This window comes from Bemisia tabaci, chromosome 2, assembly GCF_918797505.1.
Source record: "Bemisia tabaci chromosome 2, PGI_BMITA_v3".
Classification (NCBI taxonomy): Eukaryota; Metazoa; Arthropoda; class Insecta; order Hemiptera; family Aleyrodidae; genus Bemisia; species Bemisia tabaci.
The window spans coordinates 45,512,262-45,538,320 of NC_092794.1; the positions used below are offsets into that span (position 1 = coordinate 45,512,262).

The 26,059-nt window shown below is 39.9% G+C and overlaps 1 protein-coding gene across 1 annotated transcript; it reads right to left on the bottom strand.

The window, feature by feature from the left end:
- On the bottom strand, positions 1 to 25,513 carry LOC109040111 (17-beta-hydroxysteroid dehydrogenase 13). The gene is made up of 7 exons (XM_019055918.2): positions 25,353 to 25,513; positions 12,051 to 12,322; positions 10,354 to 10,689; positions 5,870 to 5,999; positions 4,597 to 4,717; positions 2,740 to 2,853; positions 1 to 245 (listed from the first exon to the last, which is right to left on the bottom strand). The coding sequence occupies exons 2-7, from the start codon at positions 12,297 to 12,299 to the stop codon at positions 101 to 103; spliced, it is 1,095 nt and encodes a 364-aa protein (XP_018911463.2). The 5' UTR covers positions 12,300 to 12,322; positions 25,353 to 25,513; the 3' UTR covers positions 1 to 100.
- Between the last annotated feature and the right edge of the window lie 546 nt (positions 25,514 to 26,059).

The following is a 26,059-nucleotide window of genomic DNA, read 5'->3' on the forward strand; positions in this document are numbered from 1 at the left end:
TTCAAATAAATAAAATCAATTTATGTGTAAAAATAAATTATGTACATTCTAAATATCTTAAAGTAAAACACATCACAAATAAAGGAAATCCGTATACCACTCAAGTCGTTTTGCAGAATTCATCCGTAACCTCACCTCGCAAGATTTTTGTGTTGCGCAGGGCATCTCTCTCGTCGTCAGAAACGTGTAAAACCTTCGTATACAACACTGAAAGAATCATATCCTTCAATTCAATAGGCAGGAGTCTGAAAGAGGGAAAAAAAGAATACAGTAAATACATCGGCCAAATCAAAATCGTCAATTTGGTCTAATTAATGCACCTGTGTTTTCGCTAGTCACCTGACTGTTATGGACGAGAAAAATCGCTGTAAATTTTCATGTGTAACACGTGTTTTTTCTCTTCTTCTTTCTGTGAGAGTTTTTCGGCAATTTGATTCGCAATAAAAAAGACTCTAAAAAGTCACCGATTTCCTCAAGTGCAAGCCGCAATTGATAAATTTCGTCAAATGAGCGGTCGCCTCTCAGAGCAATGCTTACAATCTTCCCGTCGGCATCTTCGAGAAATGTCACAGAGACACCACGCCGCGCCGCCGCACGCTCAGAACGATAATATCATATTCGGAGAAAGAGAGTAAGGACAAGGTCGGGAATGGGAAAGAAGAAAACAGTAGGTCGAAGAAAGAGAATAGCGTGCATAGAGGCCGAAAAAATGAAACCAGGCACAGCCTAGAGGTCCTCGGCCAGTGTTGTCATTTTGAGAAAAACAATCATATTCAAGCATTAAATTGGATGGAGAAATAGCGAAAACATACCGCGAAGCGGCAACACTGCTAAAGATCAGCAGATGTAAATTGCGCAATTACTAGCGTTACCCCACGCTCAGCGTCAAGCGGAGTGCTGACCCATGCATCTGGCTGAAGCGCCGATAAACACGTGCTGATCTCAACGTTGAGAGACCGCACACAAAAATGAAGCTGTCGAATGAGATTCCAATGCGGAGGAGAAGCATATTTTTAAAGTGCGGCAACTGTGTTGCTCCTCTTCGCTGAACTATCAAGGCCCGGTGTCATATCGCCGCCGCAAAATTTGAAATCTTCGAGGCATTTCTCAAGCGCCGCCAGTGGCCGAAAATTTGGTCCAGTGCAAGCCCGAAAAACAGGGTTTCGTGATTCATTGCGCTGAGCCTTCGTTCATTTATTTCAGAAGAGTGAGTCGGCTAATTTCAACTTCCGCGCTTCAGTGTGTCGCCTCGATGAGAATATCCTGTGTCTTCAAAATTTTGTGTCATCGTAATTTTTTACACGAAAAGAAGTCACGTTGACCAAACTAGTGATTTTGCAGTTTCAACATTCGTGAAAAATAACTTTCGCATACCCTTATCGCTATATCATCAGTGCTCTTTATACCTGTGAATTACCTCCCGTGTGTAAAAACATAACCTAGAAACTCAAATACCGTTGCAGAAAAATATTGAGACTCAACCTTGCATTTCTACTGTGGTGACGTGTGGTAAAAACGACATAACCTCTGGATATAACGGTAATCTCTCAAAAGTCCCTTTTAAATATTCCAGCACAATTTTTTGAATCATAGTGCGGGAAAATGTTTCCAAAAATCAAATCAATATTTTGGATCTATGCGATGGCGTGCATATCAGCACTGATCTTCCAAGTTTCAGCCGTTCCACTGAAAGAGAGATTGAAGGAGCAGCAGCTGAAAAAAGACATGGAGCTCCAGCGCCTCGCAAAAAAGGCTCCCGCACCTCTGAAGAAACCCCGCCTAGGAGCACTACGACCCCCTTTCGGAAGACCGATGGAAGTTGTTGAAGAAGTCATAGATGATTTCGGTAACACCATCATTGAAGATCCACGGCGCGTCGATTTGAGGCCCCCTCAGGTGGGGCAGGTGCCCCCTAGACAGCCCCCCAGACAGCCACCCAGAGGGTTGCTAGCGGGTATCTCAGAAAGGGGTCCGGAGGATGAGCACTCAGTTTTTGAGAAGCTGTGTTTGATGTTCGGGAAAACCGTATCCATGGTTGTAAATGAAGTCTCGCCTATGGTTATGCGTAACAAATGATTTTTTAATAAAGTGCAAAAATAATAAAAAATGCGTGCTCGGTGTTTTTTTTTATCAATTTAGTCAATGGAGAATTTGCAGGTGTCTGAAATTTGACGAATTTCGTGTTTGAGTGGAAACTACTGAGTGAACTGATCACGATACCCTTGGCTCATGAATTGAACAACTATTGGAGGAGATATGACGAAATGATCTGATCTGCTAAAATACGTGTGTTTAAATGGGAAATGCCGCTGGACGACGTCGCTAGATGGTGCGCTTTCTCACTTTTAAATCTGTTTTTAAACTATTTCTCATGTCAGAAAAAAATTCTGTGAAATCAGCTCTTTAAGCACTTTCAGATTTTTTTTTTTAAAAGAGTTTTATTTATTGCAACTTCCAATTAGAGGAAACATATACAATTATCATAAGTTAGAAATAATGTATGGTAAAGCAACGACTTGTATCGTACGTGTTGTAATCGTGTTGTCGTGTTGTCGTCGTCTGTAATCGTTGTGTTGTAACGACTTGTTGTGTTGCAATTGCTTATTATCATAAAATTAACTTTCAGATGAAACGATAAAAAATGTGCATGCAAATTTTCCATTGAGGAATGGAAAGCACGGATTCAACTCTGCATTTTCAGAGATCCCTGATTAGTTATGGTAAAAACCACGCACTTACTTTAAGATAGTACAAAATGCTGCATGATGGGCTGGAACGCTGAACTCAATTTCGTCTCGTTCAATGCCATCGATGATTTCTCTCGCGGTGGCTTCAACTGGCATGGCAGGTATCCTATAAAAAAGTATCGGCCTTCGTTTTTAAAAACATCGATAGAAGGAACGTGTGAGAAAGAAGGCTTTTAAATTGTGAAATGCAAACGTTCTTCATCATTTTTGGACATTTACTCGTTGATTCCCAGCGAATTTTGTGCCCTCAATGGGTCACAGATGGGTCCTTTAGTCACAGGACCGTTATTTGGATGGTTCAAGCTAACAGATCAACAAAAAAAATAATAAGATTTTTCCCAAAATTGAAATTGCTACATTCAGTCACGTAGTTGTCACCTTTCAAAAACACACTGGAAAAAAAACACATTGGATCTATAGTCCAGACTCTTGAAAACATTGACAAGAAAAATATTGAATCTGATTCAATCAGATTTTTGCTTAAATCAAGAGGAAATCTGCTCAAATTAAGAGGCTTCGTTCTTGATTTAAGCAAAAATCCGATTGAATCAACAGTATTTTTTCTTGTCGATGTTTTTAAGAGTCTGGGCTCTAGATCCAATGTGTCTTTTTTTTCCAGTGCAAAGCGTGAGACGTCATCCACCGCGGTATTGTAGACCATGGTTTCTTCTATCATAAATTTATCAATCAGTGATGCACCTTTTTATATTGATGGTTGCTCCACTTCAAACACGGATGAAACGAAGGTGGAGGAAATATTAGTATGCACCACCGCGGTGAATGACATCATACGCCGTGCTTTTTGAAGCGTGATATCTCCGTTAATGGACGGGGATCTCGGCTTTTGAACAAATCTTATTATTTTTTGCTCATGTATAATCTGGAAAAATAAAAACACAATTCTCTGACGAGTGACTCATTTTATGCCTTGGCATTTTATGTCCTCTACTTTCATCTTCGACGACATTTTTCTGCATTTATGCAAACTCGCAATATCAGTGAGAAAAAACTTACTTCCCCTGTATAAATTTTTGGTAAATTTTCTTCCTAATTTGATGAAAATCATCTAAAATTTACAATACCAAAATAATTGGTTCGAAGAAACTTCGCAAAGTTGCAATCCAATCAAGCTCCTCTTATCCCTTCTAGTGGTAAATATTTTTTAGCACAGCCAAAATTTTCTGATCTCGTCAGGCAACTAATTTTCAAATGTAATTTAATCAGAATGCGAGAAAAAAAATAATTAAATAAAAAAAAATTACCGTATGCGTGCGGTCCATGTTGAAAAGCATGCCTCAACACTTGTTTAAATTGAAAAGTATAAGAGTTTGTTCGAAAAAGAACATGCTAGGTTGTATTTTGCAAGAGAATCGGAACTTTTTTCCTGTTTTTCGAATTGTGTTGGTACGCTCTTAAGGCGTTGAACAAATCTTCACCCTCCGGCCGTAGTATCACAGGCACCATGCGACGTTTAAAGCATTCCGCCGCAATTTTATTTTTTTTTTTTTTTTACAGAGAAATTTTTTGCTGAATCTGCTTGAAAATTTTACAGAATTTTATCGGCAGCACAAAAAAAATGAAGTAAAATTTTCGGATATCTTCGTTGAACAATTTTTCTGTAAACAAATAAAATGGCGGCGGAAATGTCTAAACATTGCATGGCGCTTGTGATACTTTGGCCAAGAGGTGACGAAATCATGACTAATGAAGTTCAAGGCTAAACTTCGTCCCGACAGTCTTGACTGTTAATAACGGATTAGAACAGGTTATTCTATTTGACGCAGACCAGGAACTTTTTAGTTTATTTTCCTCGAATTATGAGTTTAAAAACAGAGTCTCGCTGGATTACCTGAGATCAACTTTTGAGCTGTAAATGGTATTCGTCGTTATGAAATACGGTGCAACGATCGTCGTCTTCACTAGGTTATCCGGATTTGTTCTCAATTCGTTTCGTAAAGACTCCATCATACCTGAGGAATTCAAAGTTGTAGATTAAAAACGGCATAGTCACTCAACGAATTGTTAATGTTCTACAAGTTTGGGCACTCGTAGGTTTTGAAAGGTCTCGTCAGGAGAATCAACTGGACTACATAGCACTGGCGTGCTAAGGAAAAACGCTGTATGAACCTTCAGGCGTTGCCGAATTTTGATTAATAATCGCGAATTTCCTGGTAAATCTATGAGCATTTATGTCCAATTTTTCAGATAATGTTGTTTGCAATTTCACTTAAAGTTCCTGAAAATTTCAAGGAGAAATATTCATAACTTTCTTCAAAAATTAAACATTTTATTGAAGGAAATTTGGCAACTCTTAAGTGTTCGTGTGGCGCTCTCCCTTAGTTCGGCAGAGTAGAAGTTCATTCAATTGAATAAATTAAAGGTACGGCACTCAAATCGCTGAATTTCGCGTCGATGCTTCAATCCAAAAACGTTTTGTACGGTCCCAAAATGACAATACGTCTCCAAAAATAACTCGAAATGTGCGTGCGAAATTGAAACCATAGGCGTAGCTAGGTCATTCTGCTGGGGGGGGGGGCTGGCCCCAACTTAGTGGGAGGTCCGGGGGAAAATTTTTGAAATTTTAACTCTATTTAAGCGCATCTCGAGGCACTTGTGGCGCCAATCTTCTTTCAATTTCTGCCTAAAAATCACCCAGTTTAATGCATTTTAAGGTTAAAGTACTTCGAAATTGTTGCATTCAACAGGTTTTTCCATTTAAAGGCATCCTCTCACGGGCCACGGCGACAGAGACTCACCGTTGAAGAAGGTGTTTTTGCACCATCCAGAATTTCTGGGGGGCTAGATGATACTATTTCCAATTCTAGGGGGGCCAGCCCCCCTGCCCCCCCCCTTCCTACGCCTCTGTCAGTAGAGAACGGAGAAAGAATTTTTTTTTTAAATTATTATCATTGGACGCGCCCGAGTTGTTGAGTGATGGCGGTAATTCGCGCTTTTTAGCCGATCGCCATGTTTCAATTTGAAAAATGCCTCTAAATATTTGATTTATAGGCATTGAGCTTGAATCGATATCCATATCTAGGCTTTTTTCATTACAGACAAACAGCGGGACATGGATTATTTTATCCTTGTTGTCACTTTTTCGTCCTTCGATCAGTACTTACCATTGATGGCCCATTTTGTAGAGGTGTAAACTGATGCTCTTCCTAGACCACAATACGATGAGACTGAAGATACTGCCACGATGTGTCCATGATTCCTTTTTATCATACCAGGCAAAAATTCTTGAATCATCTGTAAAAAGATAAAATGCATTTAACTCTTGATGACCATTAAACGAGACAGGGTAAGAACTAGACCTCAAAAACGCACCTATCATCATCAAAATTTCACACAAAACTCGTCAAGGATATATCGAAAATTTTTAAAATGAACCTTAAAGTTTTGACCAAAAAAGTTGACATCCAGTAATGCGCATATAAAAAGGAAAATTCAAAATTCTCACTTGCGTAAAACCGCAATCAACAACGTTGATCAGTTCAGCCGTTTTAAAAAAAAAATCGAATATGCTGAGCAAATAAAAAACAACTGAAGTCAAGGAAAAGTAGCCAAAAAAAAAAATTTAATGAATTTTCGTTTTGTGTAGCCTTCTCCCGGATGATGTTATTTTTTACTATATTTTTTGGCTGATTGAAATCATCACCACACAGGAAAGTTCTTGAATCGAAATTAGTCGAGTGCTCATGCTTGACTTTACTTGAGTAAACCTTCGTGTTTCGTGAGTGTGAAGTATGAATCGACGTGCAAAAAACTTATGTCCTGATTTTCAAGTTGTATTTGAGGAGGTCCAATGCACGCCATCATATTCCGCGCAAAATATTAATGAGAATTTTTTATCGTGGTGGTTAACTCATCCATCGAGTCCGTCGCCCAACTGATAAAAGGGCGTATACAGGGTCATTCAAAAGTCACGCACCACTGGCCATGAGGGGGGTGGCCATTTGAAATGTTTGAGGTACCCCCAGCCCCCCTCCCCCGAGGGAATCAAAAACTGGAAAGTACCTAAAAAATTTCCCCCTTCGATATGAGGAAAAACGTCTTAAACGGCAAATCGATATCATAATTCGAACTAAAGTTATGGCCTGGTGGTGCGTGACTTTTGAATAACCCTGTATATATACCTACATTAAGATGAGCCCGGAATATCATGGAATTGTATGGGCGACAGGGTTTATCGCGGGGTGTAATTATGTCCATGTTAGCAGGCTGATTATTGAAATTGATAGACAAAGCTGTAGACAAATAAAACGAAGGAGATGAAGCGATCCTATTGGTAGAAGCGAGTGGTGGAATGGACATAGTAAGTAAGTAATAGACTAACTAACGGCAACCCTCGAGAGACACTATTATAAATAACTGAAGCGCTGCGGATGCCGAAACTGCAGAAACGACATTTCGTCACCTTCCAGGCAAAGTATCACAAGCGCCATGCGACGTTTAAAAATTTCCGCCGCCATTTTATTTTTTTACAGAGAAATTGTTCAACAAAGACGTCCGAAACTCTCACTGAATTTTCTTTGTGCTGCCGATAAAATTTAGTGAAATTTCCAAACAGATTCAACCAACAGTTTCTCAGTAAAGAAATAAAATGGCGGCGGAAATTTTTAAACGTCGCATGGCGCTTGTGATACTTTGCCTGGAAGGTGACGATTTCTTGGTTCCGGTTGCGGTGCATGTCTCGGAATTTCCGCTAACGTTTAATGCATTATAATTAAAAGAAATTGTATGGAATTCGTTGAAACTTTTACTGAATTTTCTTCATGACTATACAATGCTAAAAACGAAAAGTTCCAGAGAGATCACTGGGTAGTTTCCTCTCTAGAATACAATTTGAAAGCGAAGATTTTGAGACACTGCAACCAAGAAATGCCCTTTTCGCACCCAACGCCTTAATTATTCGTCCAATATTTCCCCCCTCAGTCTATAAGAACATCCCGTTTCAACCAATATAAGATCCCGTCATTTTTCCCTATCATTTTTGTCTATCACTTTGTCTATCCATTTTCATAATCAGCCCACAGAAGGACGACGAATCGATATTTTGCCGAGGCTGCAGATAACGACAGCGCAACAATACCAATATGTTCTGAATTTGTCTCTCATTTAGACACCCGGCAAAAAATCTGAATGGTTCTCCCGTACCAAACCCGTGAAAACGTAGGGAAAATCAATACGCTAGGCATGCACTTCGAGTGCGCTATTGCACAGGGAAAAATTGAAATATCTCGGAAATATTGTAATGAACTTATGCCCTTCACCTTCACGGTAACGCGCCATGAGCAAGTAGGTGTGGTGGTCCGTAGGCTCCAGGGGTCTCTCGCTAAAATTAGAGGTTCTCTAGTTGCGGACACACTCCAACTATTGTTGCTTCGTCACGTCATTTATAATTTCGATGTCATGCGTTTCTCAGCTCCCGCCGCAAACTGCAACTCTGGGCGGCAGTTTCGGTGGCTTTGATTTGGACCCGAGGATGATTTTTTTATCTGCTGAGTAACCTCACTAAATTCAAGGTCTCTGCCACGGCAGATGCTGAGATGGCTGCTTGATTGTGCACTTCGTATGTAAGTACGTTTACAAAAAAGAACCGAACACAAAGCTGCTTTTCTTGGTAACCAGTACTGAGGCACAAAAATGAAGCTTTACATATTTTATAGACGGCTCCGAATCTATGGGCTGATGATGGAAATTGATAGACAAAGCGATAGACAAAGAGGACAAATGGAAAATTGAGCGATCGAATTTGCGAAAGCGAGTGGCTGCAATGGACAAAATGAAGTAAGTAATAGACTGACTAAAGGAAACCTAGGAGAGACCCTATAGTTAGTCATTCCCTTCACCCTTTGGCTGTAATAACCTCCCGTTTCAACAAAGGAGATCACTCCGTTCTCTTTTTGTCCATCACTTTGTCTATCAACTTCAAAAATCGACCGGGTGCTCTCGAAATTCGATATTTCGTCGGAGGAATGTTGGCAAACTTCAAACGTTCAGGGCCTGCGGCCTGCATGCAACTATTCCTGCTCAATGGATGTGCGTGTTGCTTATACAATAAATGAAGGCGCTATGGCTTTCTTGTGCCGTCCGCGACATTCATGTAACGGATTTTTGACAAAATATTGAGTTTCGCAAACAGCGGGCTGATTGTGACATTGATAGACAGAGCGATAGACAAACAAAAAAACTGGGAAACTGCGCGATCCATTAGGTGGAAGTGGTTAGTTGCAATGGGCAAAGGAAGTAAGTAATAGACTGGCTTACGGCAACCTACGAGAGACCCTTTGGTTAATCCATCGTCTTCCCCCTTAGTATGTAGAATCAGCAATTTCAACCAATATGATCATTCTATTTTCCGTTTGTCTCCTTTGGTTACTGCAAGAACATAGAGTGCATTGAGTCGTAATGTAAGTGGGAGAGCCGGCGCCACTTTCAAGCATTTTCCAGGTCCCGAATCCCGAGACTCCTGTGTGATGCCGGGTCACTTCTTCGATACATTATCCATCGTTATCGATGCATGGGTACCCGGTCATCCGATGTAAACGATGAAGACAGGTACGTATACCACACCGCCATCGAAAAAGCGACCGAAGCTCGGCGCACACCGGGCTCGGTACTCGTCAAGCAGAACATGGCCCAGCTCTCGCCCACTTACATTGCGACTCTCTGTACTCTATGGTAGAGTACCTATATTGAGAGAGTACGGCCACTGGGCCCCATATAGAGAGGCTTAGGACCCAAGAATGGCGGTGCTTTGTTTTAGTTTTTGTGGATGGGAGGGGAGTCATTGCCAACTTTTGACGGTTATCACCAATTGCTGCCAACCTTACTACATCTAAGATAATTTTTCTCAAAAATTGCACACGATTAGCCTCAAAAATATGTAAAGAAGTCGCAATAGTGCATTTGGGTGAATTTCTCGTTACGATAAGCAAAGAAAACTACATTTTGAGTCATTTTGCATTACATTAATTTATGGCGTCCGCCATTTTTGGGTCCTAAGGGCTCCATTCAGCCTAAGATGGCTGAGCCAATCAGAGGTGGTGACACCAGTGCCCAGTGGCCATACTCTCTCAATATAGGTACTCTACTCTATGGTGTGTGTACGTAAGTAACCCTCTGATAGAGTGTAGAGTCTCTTTATACCCAGAGTTAAGACAACTCGATTATCAGCTGACTGGCAGCCGGCCTTGGCTGGCCATGGAGGCCGAAACGAGTGCACCCAAACGAACGATATTGAGGGATAAGGATCAGGAATCCTGCGATGTCTGTCACACAAAAACAACAACATCAACAAATTGATCAATTAAAAAGAAAATGAGATTGGTTTGTGAATAATTTCTTAATCTATTTTCATTTTGGACCGATGGAAATAACAATTTGCTCTTGATAAACCACAATTAGGTAATATTTTCATTATTCTTGTTCACATTCGAGGTACCGCCATCTTGGTGCACTCGTTTCGGCCTCCGTGAGCGAGAACCAATCAGAATTGGATTTTTTTTTAGGCCACTTTCAGCCCAACCCTGGCCCAACCAAAAGTGAGTTGTCTTAACTCTGGGTATAAAGGGACTCTAATAGAGTGCTGAGGACTCACCCTAAACTGGCTGAGGACGTTGATCTGGAACATGGCGTCGAGGTCCTTGTCGTTGACCTCCTGGACGGTGCAGCCGCCGGAGATGATTCCGGCGTTGTTGACGAGGACATCGACGCGGGCGTAGTCGCCGTGGATCTGCTTGCTGAGCTCCCGGATGGCCTCCGTCTTGCCCAGGTTGGCCACGTAGCTCCTGGCCGCATTGGCGCGACGTCTGTTGATCTCCTCAGCGACGGCCTTTACCCCGGCTTCGTCGATGTCCACCAGGGCCAGTCGGCAGCCCCGCTCCGCCAACTGCAGGGCCAGCTCCCGCCCCAAGCCGTTCGCAGCTCCTGTAATCTGAAACATACGAGAAAAAAAGCGGTTTAATGCTCATTTTTATAGATGTTGGTCAAAAAACGTCACCTTGATATCGGGTAGGTACCAATTCTACCCTCCTCGCGGGACTACACTGAAAAAAATTCTCGGCGTTTTTACCAAGGTCCGTTGGTACCTTTACCATCTCACTTTTTTTTACCAATGATTGGTAATTTTACCAAGACAGACTGGTAAGCTTACCTAAAAACCGGTATTTTTACTAGGTTTTTTTTCAGGTAAGAATACCACTTTTATTGGTAATCAATTCCCGGTAACTTTGCCATTTTATCTCGGTAATTTTACCACAGTCGATAAAAAATATTGGCGTTTTTACCGGGGTCCAGTAAAATTACCGAGAAATTCAATAATTTTACCGAGATTTCTGGGTAAAATTACCAATTCCGTAAATGGTAATTTTACCAAGAAAAAACTGGGATCAAATAGAACCCTGAGTTCTTGGTAGTTTTACCCTTTTCTTAGTAAATATACCGAGATTTTTTTTTCAGTGTCCGGAATCAGATGATGGTATTCTAGGTCTCAGTCATGTGGGCTTATCATTGACGTTGATAGACAAAGCGATAGACAAAGGGGAAAATTAACGATCCAATTGGTTGCGACGGGTGGTTGTATTAGACAATCATCAGTTACTAGGGTGTGCATTCCCTGACCGCTACGCAGCCCAACCCCCTGAGTGAGCTTTGGGCCCTCTAAGGTCCGCTTCGCAGACCCTCGAAACTGTCAATGATTATGTATCTCAAAGTTATGGAAATGAAAGAACTATGGAAACGGTTGTGTTAATTCATATTTATAATACCAACGAGAAAAAAACACTAAGAAGTGGCCCGAATTGTTTATAACAAGGTGGAGAAGCGCAGTGCTGGGTCCACACCACTTCACGGGGAAAACAAAACCGAGAAGTTCCAAATATTATAATTGGAGTCAGTGTGATTGTGAATGATTATGTATCTCAAAGTTATTGAAATGAAAGAACTGAAAACAGTTGTATTCATTTATATCTATGATACCTACTTGACACAAGTATGAAATATGACCAGCGACCACTCTGCATAAAATTTGTTGCTCACTTTTCCTCTCTTCGGCGTTTTCCTCCGCTCATGAGTTTAACATTAAGCGAGACAAACAATCCTCATAAAACTGCATTCCGCCTCTTCGAAATTACTGTGAGCATTTTAATTCCAGGAAGGGTAACGCAAAATGTACCTCATGCGAGTCATGCTTAGCACAGACATCTTGTTCTTTGCTTACATGCCATAGAGGGGTTTTAAGGACGATTTATGAGGAGTGCGTAGGTAATTGAATGAAGCAATAGATAAGGGACTTACAAGAACTGTCTCTCCGCCCAAAGATTTCTTTTGTGGAGGAAGGAACTTCTTGACGAAGGCTAGCAGAATCATGGGAAACGCAATGAAGATTATCCACGCTAATTCTAGGAGGAGTTTTCCTGGTTCTTTTGGCAGTTTGTTAATTTTTTCGGTTCCATCGAGAATTTTACCCGCTTCACCATTCGCCAGTTCCGTGTGGCCGTTTGCTACACCATTTACAGTACCGTTGGCTGTGCCGTTAGATGTCATTTTCAGGGGATGCCTGTTTGAGGCTAGAAAAAAAAATTAAAAACATGAACTTTATAATGAATTAATGTAAACAAAAATTCTTGTTTATGTGTTGCATAAAAGTTGATCAAACTGAGAACAACACCGGATCCATATGGCTCCGAGTTGATGAATTTCATTATACACGATGGACCATTAAAATTATTGTGTTCTTCGTGATATTTTTAGTCGGTAATAAGGGAAGAAAAGCCCAAAGTAATCTCAGGAAGTTGATGTAGTGTCAACCCCTTCCAATTCCCTTAATTATTATTACTAGTATTCACGTTGTATTTTTATTGCTTTTAATGTGTTGACGCCAATAATTTACGATGTGATTATAGAATAGCTCTTTCTGATCAATTTTGCTCAGCAACATTGCCCCTCCCTCTTCAAATAGATACTTACTCTTCCTTTCAACGTTCGGAAAAGCCTCATTTTTTAATCGTTTTGAATAAAATTCGGGAATGTTTTGAGCGAAATAAAAGTAATATTAAAATGTGTTCTACAGCAAGGCAGCTAAATCTCAGACCGCCAATAGGAGTCATGCAGACCGCATGTATTCATTTATGCAACCATCCATGATGTCCATTCATTAATTCATTAGTTCATTCATTCATTCATTCATCCATTCATTCTGTCGCTACATTATAATCCGTCTCCTCGTATACGCTTGTAACTTGTCACTCGAACGCATGTAGTCCTCTTGGCGCTCGCACAATAACACAGGCTCATAAAAGAGCCAAATTTGTTGTTTTTTAAGCGCGGGCAATGAACTCAGCTCTTTAATTTCAGTATCATTGAACGCCAGCAGTACACTCTACAAATCGAATTGCATATCGCCACAAAATTTTGTAGCGTATCCGCTCTTTCCGTGAATCGTTGGCGGACACAAAGAGGAAGTGGGCACGGGACGTCCGCTTCATTTCCCCGATAATTACCTACGTGTAAAAATCTAGATCAAATGGACGTATTTCTACCAAACAGAACTATGTGCGTTATGACGTGAGCCCTGTTATGCATATATTCTTATGGGTCTCAGGGCTCATGTCTTAATGCACATAGTTCCGTTTGGCAGAAATACGTCCAAATGCGATATACGTCATTTTTCGGGGAATAGCCCTACTCCCCACCTTCCCTTCGTTTAAAGTGGCTAGATTCGTGGGCACCCACGAGTGGGCCTTGAAAGTTTAAGATCACATTTAATATGGACGATGTCGTCAGCCGTCATGAATCGTCTGGCGAGTCATGAACGATGTTAAAATGGACTGCATTTTGCAATTCGGAACTATGATTTCTGGCTCATTTGTAAAAACACTTATGTGCGTAGGAAAGCTAATGGTACATACGATGTTTCTGAACTGAGTTAAAAATTATGGTTCCTAATTGCAAAATGTAGTCCAAATGAAGATACCATTCCGTATATTCAAATTGATGATGGCTTCATGTCAAGAAATCAATTTTTCGTTTGAACCGCTAAAAATGCACTTGTTAAAAGTAAGCAAATTGGCCAGACCTTTATAAGGAAAGCGAGAAATTCGTGAAATTATAAATCTATTTTTAGTGCCATATGAGGAGTGAGTCGTGATGGGCTTATAATTGTAGTCATCACGCAGAGTATCAAAATTTGCAGGAAATCGCCCAGAAATAATAACAGCTGTCAAATCTTCTACTAATGGACCATACAGGTTTATCGGCGTCTAAAATACTGAATAACAAGACCGAACAGCGGTCATCAAAAGAAAAAGGGTGCAAGTTTCCTCGGTTTTTATGAAAAGATCTTTCGCGTTGCTTTGTTTCCGCTGCTTCATCAATCATGCCAGCAAAAAGTATCGTCACATGGTTGCGCGATTTACCTATCATGACATTTTTTAACTTGTAACTGATCAGCGTGACAAAGTTTAAAAGATATAAAAGAATATTCAAATTTAACTAAACACCCAGTAAGAATGAAACCAAGACGAATTTTTCAGGTACTTTCTGTAAAAAAAAGGGTAAGAGGAGATTGAGGCATTAGAATGAATCGACGCCTAGGAATGAGGACGATTACGTAACACTGGGACTGTCCCCCCGGTCCCCCGTAACGTAGCGTAACGCCGGCTTATAACTCCCCCCCCCCCCTTGAGTTTTACGTCATTAATGAACGCTTTTCCGATGAAAGCTTTTCTTTTACGCAAAGAAAAATTAGACTAAAAATATGTGCAGTAGATCAAAAGCAAATTTTTTCTCTAAATTAAAACATGTTTTTTAGCCATTTCTCAGTGTTAACTATAGAAATTTACATGTGAGGGGGTTGGAGAACAATGCGCGTAAGTGCCAGGCTCGGACTGGCCATAAGGCCAATCTGCCATTGGCAGATACGCCCCCTTTGCGCGCCGAAAACGTGCCCCTCTTACACATGGCAAAATAAGAAGAAGAAAAAAATTACGACCGAGAATATGTGAGAAATTTTTTTTAAATGAACGGAAGAAGAGAGAGTTAGTAAAGAGGGGTGCTTTAACGCATGATATTGTGAACAGAGGTCCAAGAACTACTTTCGGAAGCGGAAACAATTTTCTGTGAAATTTTCACCTTCTTCTTGACATACAGGCGTTTTATCATCCCCCTCCTTCATTCGCTATGTGTAACTCCCGTAGAAGCGATGGTCGGTTCGATTTTTAGACATACGCATCCTTTATAGACCTCTGAAGAGACCTTTAAACATATTTCCTCCTTTTCAAATGACTGTTGCCTCGGACATACCATAGCATAGCTCGGGCAAACTCAACCTTAATTTATCTCGAAATTCAAAAATAAGAGACATCTAAAATGTAAACGCGATACAACTATTCGCGCAAGATGGATGTCCACATTGCATATGGAAAATGTAAGACGCGATACCGTGAGTCGTGAACTCGCAATGCTCTGCACTAGTTTGAAGCAACATTGCAAATAAGACAAACGCATAAAAACACAATATGGAAATAAAGCGAGGGAAAGGATACGCATTAACGACGGCGCAGAGATACAACTATTCGTACTTGATGGACGTCCGTGCTGCATCCGAAAAATTGAAGGCGCGATGACGCGAAGCGTGAGCTCTCAATGCTGTGCTTTATGCTGTCAATGAAGCGTCGCTCTGATTCGGGAGAAAAGTTAAAAAAAGGCCTGAAGACATCTCTCCTACATTCAGCTGTATTACTCACGTAGTACTTGAAGCACCATTACGAGTAAGACAAACGGAAACAAACACAATACGGAAAAAGAGGGAGGGAAAGGATGCGTGTTTACGACGGCGCAGAGATACAACTATTCGTACTTGATGGACGTCCGTGCTGCATCCGAAAAATTGAAGGCGCGATGACGCGAAGCGTGAGCTCTCAATGCTGTGCTTCACGTTCAATTTTGCAATTTTTACTCCGTGCGATTAATAAACTCCGAACCTGAAAATAGCGTAAACTTATACTGATTTGCAAAAATTTTCTGAACCACTCTCCACGTAGGGAATGCTCAACCAGGAAATATCACATCACGCCCCTTTAACTAGCCAAGGGTCTACGCCCTCAGGTGCGAGCCAGTCCGACCCTGGTAAGTGCAGTTTTTGAAAAAATTGATGTATTAATGATCTCAAGTAAAACTGGTCTGAATGCATATCCGATGAAAAATTCGCTCCCAAATTCAATTTTTAAAGCATCAAAAAGTCAGTTTAATCTTTCTTTCCTCCATGAGGATCCGTGTAATTTCGAAATTTGAAACACGTGTTTCTCGAAATAGCAAAAACTGCACTTACGCGCCTTGTCCTCCAAGCCCCTCATTTCTCAAGAAGTGGTTTGAATATTCTATGTAAGTCTACACTGAGGAACGCGAGTAAGTGCATTAATCACAAGCGCAATTTGAGCTGTGAATTTGACAACACGGGTCTTAATCGTGTCAGTATTTACAGCATTCGCGCGGTTTGAATTGCTCGACAAGTCGTTGACATAAATCGCTCTATCCGCCGCCGAAAAATGTGGACCTGTTTCTGTCCTATTGAACAACGGGCACCTAGTTTCCGTACGAAGGTGAAGGTCCCCGTCTGGCCATTAATTTCGAACCAGTTCCTGTCCTGTAATTGTTGCCCCCTACCAAACTTGACCGCGTGCATGGTCACCAGACGGATAAAGATAGACACGAATTCGAGCAAGATGACTTTTTTCCCTCCGGGCAAAGGCACTCAAGTTTTACGAGTTTTTCATAGTTTCAGATGGTTCCGCATAGAAAGCTCGCATCATCTGTTAGTGAGTAAATTAACTCATAGGTAATATCTGAGCTTGAGAAGAATATTTAATTGAAGCTAAATCAAGTAAAAATGTTCTTGCTTTGTACGTAATAAAAACATAAGTATAGACAAGTGCATTGTTTGCCTCTATCTTTCTTTCGCCCAATGCATCTCCTTCTCATTCTCTTCCACCTCAATTTTTTTCACTTTACTTTTCATCATCTTTACTTTATTTATAGGTACTTATTTGTTTTTTTTTTTTTTTGAAAATTTCATTTTAATTAAATTCACGTCTGTAATTTTTTTAAAATTATCTAAAAATAATAAAGTTATGATGAAGTGGGGAATTTTTCGAGAAAACTCTTCTGAATTTTAAAAAAGAAGAATATATAGCCAAGTAGGGAATTTTTTTTATAACACTTTTAGAACGGTTGCAATTGCGGTTTTTATTGCAGTTGATATTTTGATGGCGTGATTATAAAAAGAAAAACTTGGTCTTATTTATAAAATTTAACTAGGGCGAGCTCATTTAGGGACTATCACCTGTCAATAGCTGCAAAAATCATGGAAAATTGGCCCTGAACGCTAAAATTAATTGTGATAAAAAGTTGAATTTTAAATTGCTTAGGTATGAATGGGAGAATTCACAACTTCACCACGCGCTATACAAACACCTGGGTCATACAAATATTTTAAAAATCTGAATGAAGCGGGCTCATCTAGGGACTGTCACCTGTCGATAAATGCAGAAACCGTAGAAAATCGGTCAAGTAAAACGGTAGAACGAACTGTCTCCAGATACTAAAATTTAGAGGCCAGCAGAGAGCTTGACAACTGATATAATTCATTAATGTATGAATGATAATAAAGATATCAATTTTTTTCAATTCATAAAAGATTTAGGGACTTTTTGGGGTGGAAAATCAATCGCCGTCTTGATCAAAATTATACATGAAAGATTTTAGAATATTGTCCTGGCTTTGCACGTGTATGGCAGTTCCCCCACACTTGGATTACATTGTGTGAGTGCCTTTTTCACAGAGAGTTCCCTCAGGGACTTGCCTTCCATGATTCGCACTCATAATATATAGTTTCCTTTTTTTCCAATGAAACGTGTCTGAAAACATGCTTTAAATCATACTTATTTTTCCTGTTTTGGGGTTCCCCGTTTCCTCAATTCCAATTCGTTTTACTGACAACAAATTCTCACGACTTAAAACCAAGCAGCCGCGTGTCCTCTTATTTTGCCGCATATAAATTCAGGTTTTCGTTTTACCCACTATAACTTTATCTTTATCTTATGTTGTTCCTGGGAGATCATGGGTTTTCCTTATGCGTACCTACTCTATACCCTGGCCTCGCAAGCATCAATTTTGTTTATTTTTTCCAATCCGTGGAACAATGACAAATTTTCAAATTCATATCATCCCCCTTTCCCCTAAAAAAAAAAAAATAAATAAATAAACAACTTATACTACTCATCCAAGTCAACGAAATAGGAGTCACATTTTGGAGTATACTGCAAGTTTTAAGGTGATTTGGTGGACGCCATATTTTGTGTCAGAACGACGTGCGATATATCGCATCGATTGGCTCTATTTTTTCAGCTACTAATCATTTTTCTCGAATTTTGAGATCGCAATTCTGTTGTCAGGAGAATAAAGCACTCACTTACCAATTTTTACAAACAAAGTCAACGTTATAAATGCGTGGTTTTTTAGAGAGAAAACATCGCATTCGACACTGATATCGAAACTGCACTCGAAAGCTATATTTTCTCTCTAAAAAACGACGCCTTTATTACATTGAATATATTTGTTAAAATTGGTAAGTGAGTGCTTTAGTCTCCTGACAACAGAATTGCGATAACAAAATTTTAAAAAAATGACGAGTAGCTGAACAAATGGAGCCAATTGATGCGATATATCGCATGCCGTTCTGACACAAAATATGGCGTCCATCGAATCACCTTCAGCGCAATTTAGAGAAGAGCTCCCTCATTTTATCAGTATTGATTCAAAAGTTTCGTTAGTGATTTTTGGAAAACGACAGTTTTTTTTTTAGGGTGGGGGGTCATGGACCCAATGATGAATTCATACCTTATCTCAACAGCAAAATGATGAAACGATTTTGTGATTCAACCGCTTCTCGCTCTTACGAGAGACTTTTTCTCATATTCATCGAGCATCCCATAAGTATCTCATCATAACATCAGTCGAGGAACGCAGACAATGAGTTTGAGGTAGGTCGTAAGTATTCCAAATGTGCAGTGCAACGACTCATCGCAGCGGAACGCCGGCGTTACGGCTCGAACCAGTGGCGTGGCGTGAATTGCGATGTATCGATTGTTATGCCATTTAAACCTATGGTAAAGAATCGATCATTAAGGTGTTCGCTGCGAACACCCTGTTTATCGATCATTTTCCATAGGTTTATATGGCATAACAATCGATATATCGCAATTCACGCCACGCTACTGGCTCGAACCACAGTGCGTGCGAGTTGACGCAATAATTAATCGCGATTCGGTCACGGTATGTCGCTTGACAACTTGACTGGGCTCGTTAATTGTCAACATCGCCGCGGAGAGTAGTCCGGTGGTATGGGCTTGGTTCCCCGGGGCCTACCCCCCTCCCTTCCCCTGGAAAAGTTATGATCGGATTTGAGTACTTAGCCCTCTATGCTGCCGTGATAGCGAAGAGAGCCGTAAGTGCAAAACATAGAGTAAGTACATAGAGTTGTAATGTAAATGGGAGAGCTGGCGCCATGTTCTGCTCGACGAGTTCCGAGCTCGGTGAGCGCCGAGTTCGGGTCACTTTTTCGATACATGTTCGATCCAAAATGGCGGAGTGGAATACGGGGTGTTTCCTATCTTCTTTGTTTACATCGGATGGTTGAGTACCCGTGTATCGCAAACAATCGATTATGTATCGAAAAAGTGACCCGGCGTCACACAGGAGTCTCGGAATCCGGGACCTGGAAAATGCTTAAAAGTGGCGCCAGCTCACCCACTTACATTACGACTCTATGTACTCTATGGTGCAAAAATGAAGTTTTGAGAAAACGGGCTCAGAAGCTTCTGACAAGAACATTTTATTGAAAGAAGCCTCCGTTCTTTGTCAAATTGCCACTTATCGTCCGGAAGACTCCTAGAAATCGTATGGATTATTAAAAATCGACTGATTTTATTTCGATTACATAAAAAGGGTATTTTTCATTTTCATGCTAGGTTATTGTTAGGCAAGACAGCCGTGAGTGCTATCTTCTGCATGATTTCGTGGTTGCGTTTTGGACGCACAAAAAACACATTTTCAGGTTAGAAATTGGCAGGAGAGGGCGGCACCTTACTGGAAAGCACTGTTTTCAATGGCTCTCATGCACCTGCGGCTGTCTTGAGAAAAACTGTCATTTTTTGTGCACTTACGGCTTTCTCATATGTCTTGTTTTCATTAAATTAGGATGAATTTTGCTGTTTTAGCTGTCTCAGTAATTTCATCTAAAAGAGTTTAAACGAATTTTGAAGAAAACTCGATTTCGAAAATTTTGCACTTACGGCTCCCTTCGCTATCACGGCAGTATGGTATAGCGTTCCGAATTCGGAACAACGTATTTTTTGGGTTTTTAAAAATTGAATCTTTCCTCTGCGGCATGATTTGACAAATTTTCATTAGTTTCTTATTTTTTTAAATTACTGATTCCCTGAAATTTAAAATTTTGAAAAAAAAATTGGTCCTCCATGTTTTTCTGTGCAAGCCCTCAAAATACATTGTGTCCCTCGGAATCTGAGGTACAGAATTAATTAATGTCATAGGGGGCTAATACCAGTAGGGCCTCGTGAAGGGTGAGTAGAGGGTGGCTTTGCCCTCCACTTTTACATCAGGGGTCTGATGAGTCTTCCTAATACAGAGGGGGATTTCGAAAATTTTCCCCCGGATAATTTTAGAAAATTAATCCTTCTTAGATCCGTTTTAAGGCTATTCTCATGCAATGAATTTGATTTAGACTTACAGTTCAACTCTACCAATAATCCTTGAAAAAATCTCAGACCTGTTACTGTTTTTTATCATATTATACGATAAAGTGAGAGAGTGCTCCGGTTATGAGGCTATTCACTTCTGTGCAGATTTTCTGTGGGAGGAGAAGGGGGGGGGGCAGATTATACGATTTCATATATGAAGGGGCGCCTGTCCCAGGCTCATACTTGGCCTTCCTAAGTTTTCACTAATGGTGGCAAAATAGGAATACCTTGCTCACTTTTATAACACTCAGGTTGATGTAGCGGAAAAACTTACGAGGACATGTTGTAGTAACTCACAAGAAAGATGAAAGTAGACAGATATGTAGCTACATTAAGGGTCAGACTAGGGAAGGGAAGGAAGCTACTCAAATTATCGTCAAATTAATCAGCAAAATTAAGCTATATTCGTTAAGTTCGGGCCTTGCCACCAACATACGTGGTTTTGATTATTTTTATGATCGTGGACTGCTTGCTGCGCCATTCATAACCAACAATCTGCGTACTACTAAAATTTCCAAAAGTGCTTAAAATATTATACGATTGACATTACTTTATTTAAACTCCTAGGAGAGGTCCCTAGATCCGGGAAAAAGAGGGGGTGCTCACTGTTAACACCTCCAACCCTTTTTGGAGGTATGACCCTGTAATACATTTTAACCATAAGACTTCTTTTAAAATCTCGGAGGATTCGTTCATAATATTGAAAAAATTGCGATGTAATCGAGGTAAGTCTGCATCCAAAACCGGAGGTCCCAAAATGCATGGTCATGCTCCATTAGGATCTCGCTGCTTCCTCGATCTGCGTCATTATATTTCCGTGGAAGATATAGAATCAGAGCTGCGATACGAGGGAAATAGAAGAGGACCTCTACCTTGAGGTTGTTATTCATTTACGTACAGTCAATGATGGACGAGCCAGAATAGTTGAAACCCCTTGGCGAAGACGATTTGGGAGAAATATCTCGCAATGGATGAGATGGGACACTAAGCGTCAAATTATATGTTTCCTCATCAAAATCACCCATTAAATACGGTGAATATATTCAAAATTTACAAAATGAACTTACTGTGAACTAATGGAGTTTCTATTTCCAGACTCATTTTGGGAACAACGCATTTTCCCAAAGTTTTCCTAGGTTTGCGAAAAGGTGTCTTTATACAGGTGGATCCAAGGGAGGCATAGGGGGCGTGCGGGCCACTCCCCTTGGCCCAGAAAGGGAGGCAGAGAAAGAGAAGAAAGAAAGAAGGAAGGAACGGAGGAAAGAGGAAATAAGGACGCATGTATTTAGTAATTATTCACGGTAAAAATTGTTCAAGCTGCATATTAGATGCTTTAAAATTTAAACAATTTTCCGGAGAAAGTACCTCGAACTCCCCTTCCGCCAACCGCGTTCGAAACGTCTAGATCCGCGTTTATGCCTCTACTTATTGATGAGCCAGAAATTGTACAGTTCCTTATTGCAAACTGAAGTAAAAAATGGAAAATTTTGTATTTTCCGTATTAGCAATTTTCAGCTTCCCCTGTGTCAAAAAGACAGTTTATAACAGTCGAAGGTGTAAAAAAATTAATATTACTGTGCTTTACTAGTAAATACTTTTCTTAGGGTGCTAAATGTTCAAGTGATACCTTTGAGAAGTGCCGTACCATAGAGAGAATATATATTTTTGAAAAACCAAACGTCAGTCATTCACTAGTTATGAAAGAATGTTTAGAAAGTCGTCACTTTGACGTACATTGATTTTAATTATTTTCTAGAAGCGGGCAGTTTATACGGCATGAATCATTTCCAATAACATCTGTAAATCTAATGTCTCAATGAGTCAATTTTAGGATGTCATAACACATTTAACGTGTTCTGCGCTAAAATATTATGATCAGAAATTATGTTTCAGAGTTAGTTCTTTATATCCAGCCCAGTGGTTCATTATTCTCCGCATATAATATAATTCATAAAATTTATTTTCACTTGTTCATATGCTTCCTCAGAAAGTATGCATAAATGCATCTCAAGCGCATAGTTTTACGGTTTACAGTCGTGTAAAATTTACATTTTGACCTTCAGAACCGGCTCCACACTGTCTAAATTATTTAAATTGCAGTTAAAATCTTCTTGGCCATATTTTACATTAAATAATCAAAAAATCAAGACATGTCTCGTGCTTGAAAAATAAATATATGGTTTCCTCTTTTGGTCCTTTGAAGAGGCATATACAACTGCTCAATATCTCCAATTATTTTACCCATAATACTAACATTTCAGAGTCATTTGGATATTTTATTATTTAATTCCCTTCTTTTTATTATTTTCCTCTTTTAATAAAATTTTAACTTTATCACCCTAAACGCACGAATTGAGATTCACAGATAGAATCTTTGAATCGTAAACAATTAAAAAAAAAAAAAAAAAAAAAAAAAAAAAAAAAAAACAACTCATATTTCTGGAGTCACCAGAATCACGAGTAGGGCCAAAAAATGCCCTCTTTCAATTTTTATAGAAAGAAAGGAGAGTTTGCACTAACGTATTTCATTCAGTCCACTTTATTAATTGATTGTCAAATAATTATTTATTTTTGGCCAAAGAAGTGTGCCGCAATCCATTGAAAAAAAAAGGTATCTCACATACCACAAATATGGAACTTTCGTCAGCGAGAACTCCGACATCATCGTGATTATGTTAAGTCGTTATGATCGATTATCGATACCTCCCCATTTGAATCTATGGTAAAGAATCGATTATTAAGGTGGTCGTTACGAGCACCTTGTCTATCGATCATTTTCTATGGATTTAAATGGCAGATCAAGCGATATACCGCAAAGCCCGCTACACTGAAAAAAGTTTATGTACTCACGCTGCATAAATTATGGGTCGAGGCCACAGATAGACTGTGAAAAATTTGATGCCGACCTATGAATAGAGATAGAGTCCATTTTAGTATGAGCATATATTACATACGAAGAGTATGTACCCTGGGTCCATACCGTGTGGATCCAGCGTCTATACCGTGTGGACCCAGCGTCTATACCGTGTGAACCCAGCGTCCATACCGTATGAATGGTAAGTTCATACACATGCTTTTCCATACACGCCATGTTTACGGCACATCTCTGCTCTAGTCGTGAAAGCCAGACCGTATGTACGAGCAGTTCATACCTTGGATTTTCCAATCAGTATAGACTCTCACTATGTAACCATTTTTTTCAGTGTACGCCACTGTTTTGTTGAGGAATGCACGGTATTTGCCCACTTAAAGAGTAAAAAAATTCCCGAGATCCACCAAAAGCACGCTAAAATGTAGCAGAATTCTCCAAAGAAATGTGAAATTTCCGAGTCTTTCGAGGGCTTCCTGTCCTCTTTTCCTGTGTATATCATGCCCTTTAGTGGAAAATTCGATTAAATTCGATTTATGTGCATACCTTAAAAATTGACTTACCGTTTTGCGAGGTACGTCTTTGAGGACTAATAATCAATAGTTTTACATCACCTCTCAGATGCATATTACATGCACCAATAGTTTCGGATATTAAGTTCAGGCAGAAGGCCACACTCACCATTTCTCTTGCATAAACTTAGAGCAACATCGTTTGAGTCAACTCTCCGAATCGATCAGCGAGTGGAACAAGATGTGGTGATCTAATGTCACTTTAATTTGAAAACTATCACCAGATACATGCAAAATAATTTTACTTGCCTGCTCAGAAGCTCAGCAGAGAATAATTTTCAAATTAATCTGGTTTACCAGTTACGATCTGTGCCGTAGGTATTCATCAATATTCAGTGATTTTGCATACAGCGCACCTTGTTGAAAAGTGGTTTCTTCATTAAATTTTACCGTTGTTTGAATTGCAAAGAGTGCGACAAAAAAAAAAAAATAATTTAGGTACTTAACAAATTTTTATTTTGTTTGCTACATGATTAGTACCTATGATGTGAAATTTTTTTCATGTGACATAGTGACGATATGCTTTAATGGGGTATTTTAGATGGATTTCGAGGAAATATCTACCTATTGCAGACGGTAGACCTCCTCAAAGTCGGGAATTTTCGCTTGAAGTGCGTCAATCCCGAAGTACTCAGTTGAGAAATATAGCTCAAAAATTTTGAAGGTAGTATAAAACCGGCCCAAAATGGGTATGGATCATTCCCAAACGCGATGATTTAGGTTCTTAAATATTGAGTTTTCTGTGCATCCCAGTTTTAATTCGTTTTAAATTCGTGTGGTAATATTTAGTGACTCTATGAAAGCTCGCATAGATTGACTATTGCTCATTAAACATTTTTAGAGGATCGTTCGAAATTACATGGTATAGATTTACTACCAAGGTACTTTGACTGCAGTGATAAAAAAAAAAAAAAAAAACTTGGGCACTTGTGTTCAGTTCCGTACCTAAATGCATTTAATTGCAATTTAATTTAATAATTCGCTGAGGAAACCTCACGAGCCATATTTTGTAGAAGAGAAACTGATTGTTAGTAGTGGAAAGTTTAAAAAAAATAAAAAGGTGATAAGAATATGAAACTTTTCCCTCGCGATACTGCCGCTCGTTTTCATAAAATGGGCCTATTCGCCTGAAGAAGATAGAAAAAAAAACACAAAACATAATTGTGTTTCTTTAAATCACGAATTCATGGACTATTTAAAAAATGATGAAAAATAAATCAAAAAGGTGCTCAATTTGCTTTATCCGACGAGCTCCTTCCGTACACGAGCCTGATCCAACACCAACACCGCGAAGGAAGACAGGGCGATAAAAAATAAACAAAAATATGTAAACAGCACTCACACTTAGATCGGGCGACGAGTTAATAGCTCTGAGACACGATGACCAGAACTAGATCGGCGTTTTGCAAGCGGTCGGTGTTGATGCCGGTGGCAGAGCAAGTTACGTACTCCGACCGAAGAGACAGGACTGAGGTTATCTCACAATCGGTGCAAGCTCGGAATGAGGCAGCCAGTAGCGCCCTCCGTGGACCATTGTAAAAAACGCCGGATTCGCCCAGCTTCCGGGGAGTCCCGGCGTCTCAAGGTCAAACTCCGCAAAAGTGCACAAAAACGATGAGTAAGTTCGTGACTCCACGGTCCACGCGGTGCCGCAAAACATTTTAGACCGCATTAAGCAGAAATAGAGTACCTATATTGAGAGAGTATGGCCACTGGTGTTACCACCTCTGATTGGCTCAGCCATCTTAGGCTGAATGGAGCCCTTAGGACCCAAAAATGGCGGACGCTATAAATTAATGTAATGCAAAATGACTCAAAATGTAGTTTTCTTTGCTTATCGTAACGAGAAATCTACCCAAATGCACTATTGCGACTTAATTACATATTTTTAAGGCTAATCGTGTGCAATTTTTGAGAAAAATTATCTTGGATGTAGTAAAGTTGGCAGCAAGTGCGGTTGGTGATAACCGTCAATAGTTGGCAATGACCCCCCTCCCATCCACAAAAACCAAAACAAAGCACCGCCATTTTTGGGTCCTAAGCCTCTCC

Coding starts and splice junctions, on each gene's coding strand:
- LOC109040111 (XM_019055918.2), bottom strand. CDS start 12,299: ATGACATCTAACGGCACAGCCAACGGTACTGTAAATGGTGTAGCAAAC. Junction 4,718..5,869: donor TACAAAATGGGCCATCAATG/GTAAGTACTGAT, acceptor TGAATTCCTCAG/GTATGATGGAGTCTTTACGA. Junction 2,854..4,596: donor AGCTCAAAAGTTGATCTCAG/GTAATCCAGCGA, acceptor ACTTTTTTATAG/GATACCTGCCATGCCAGTTG.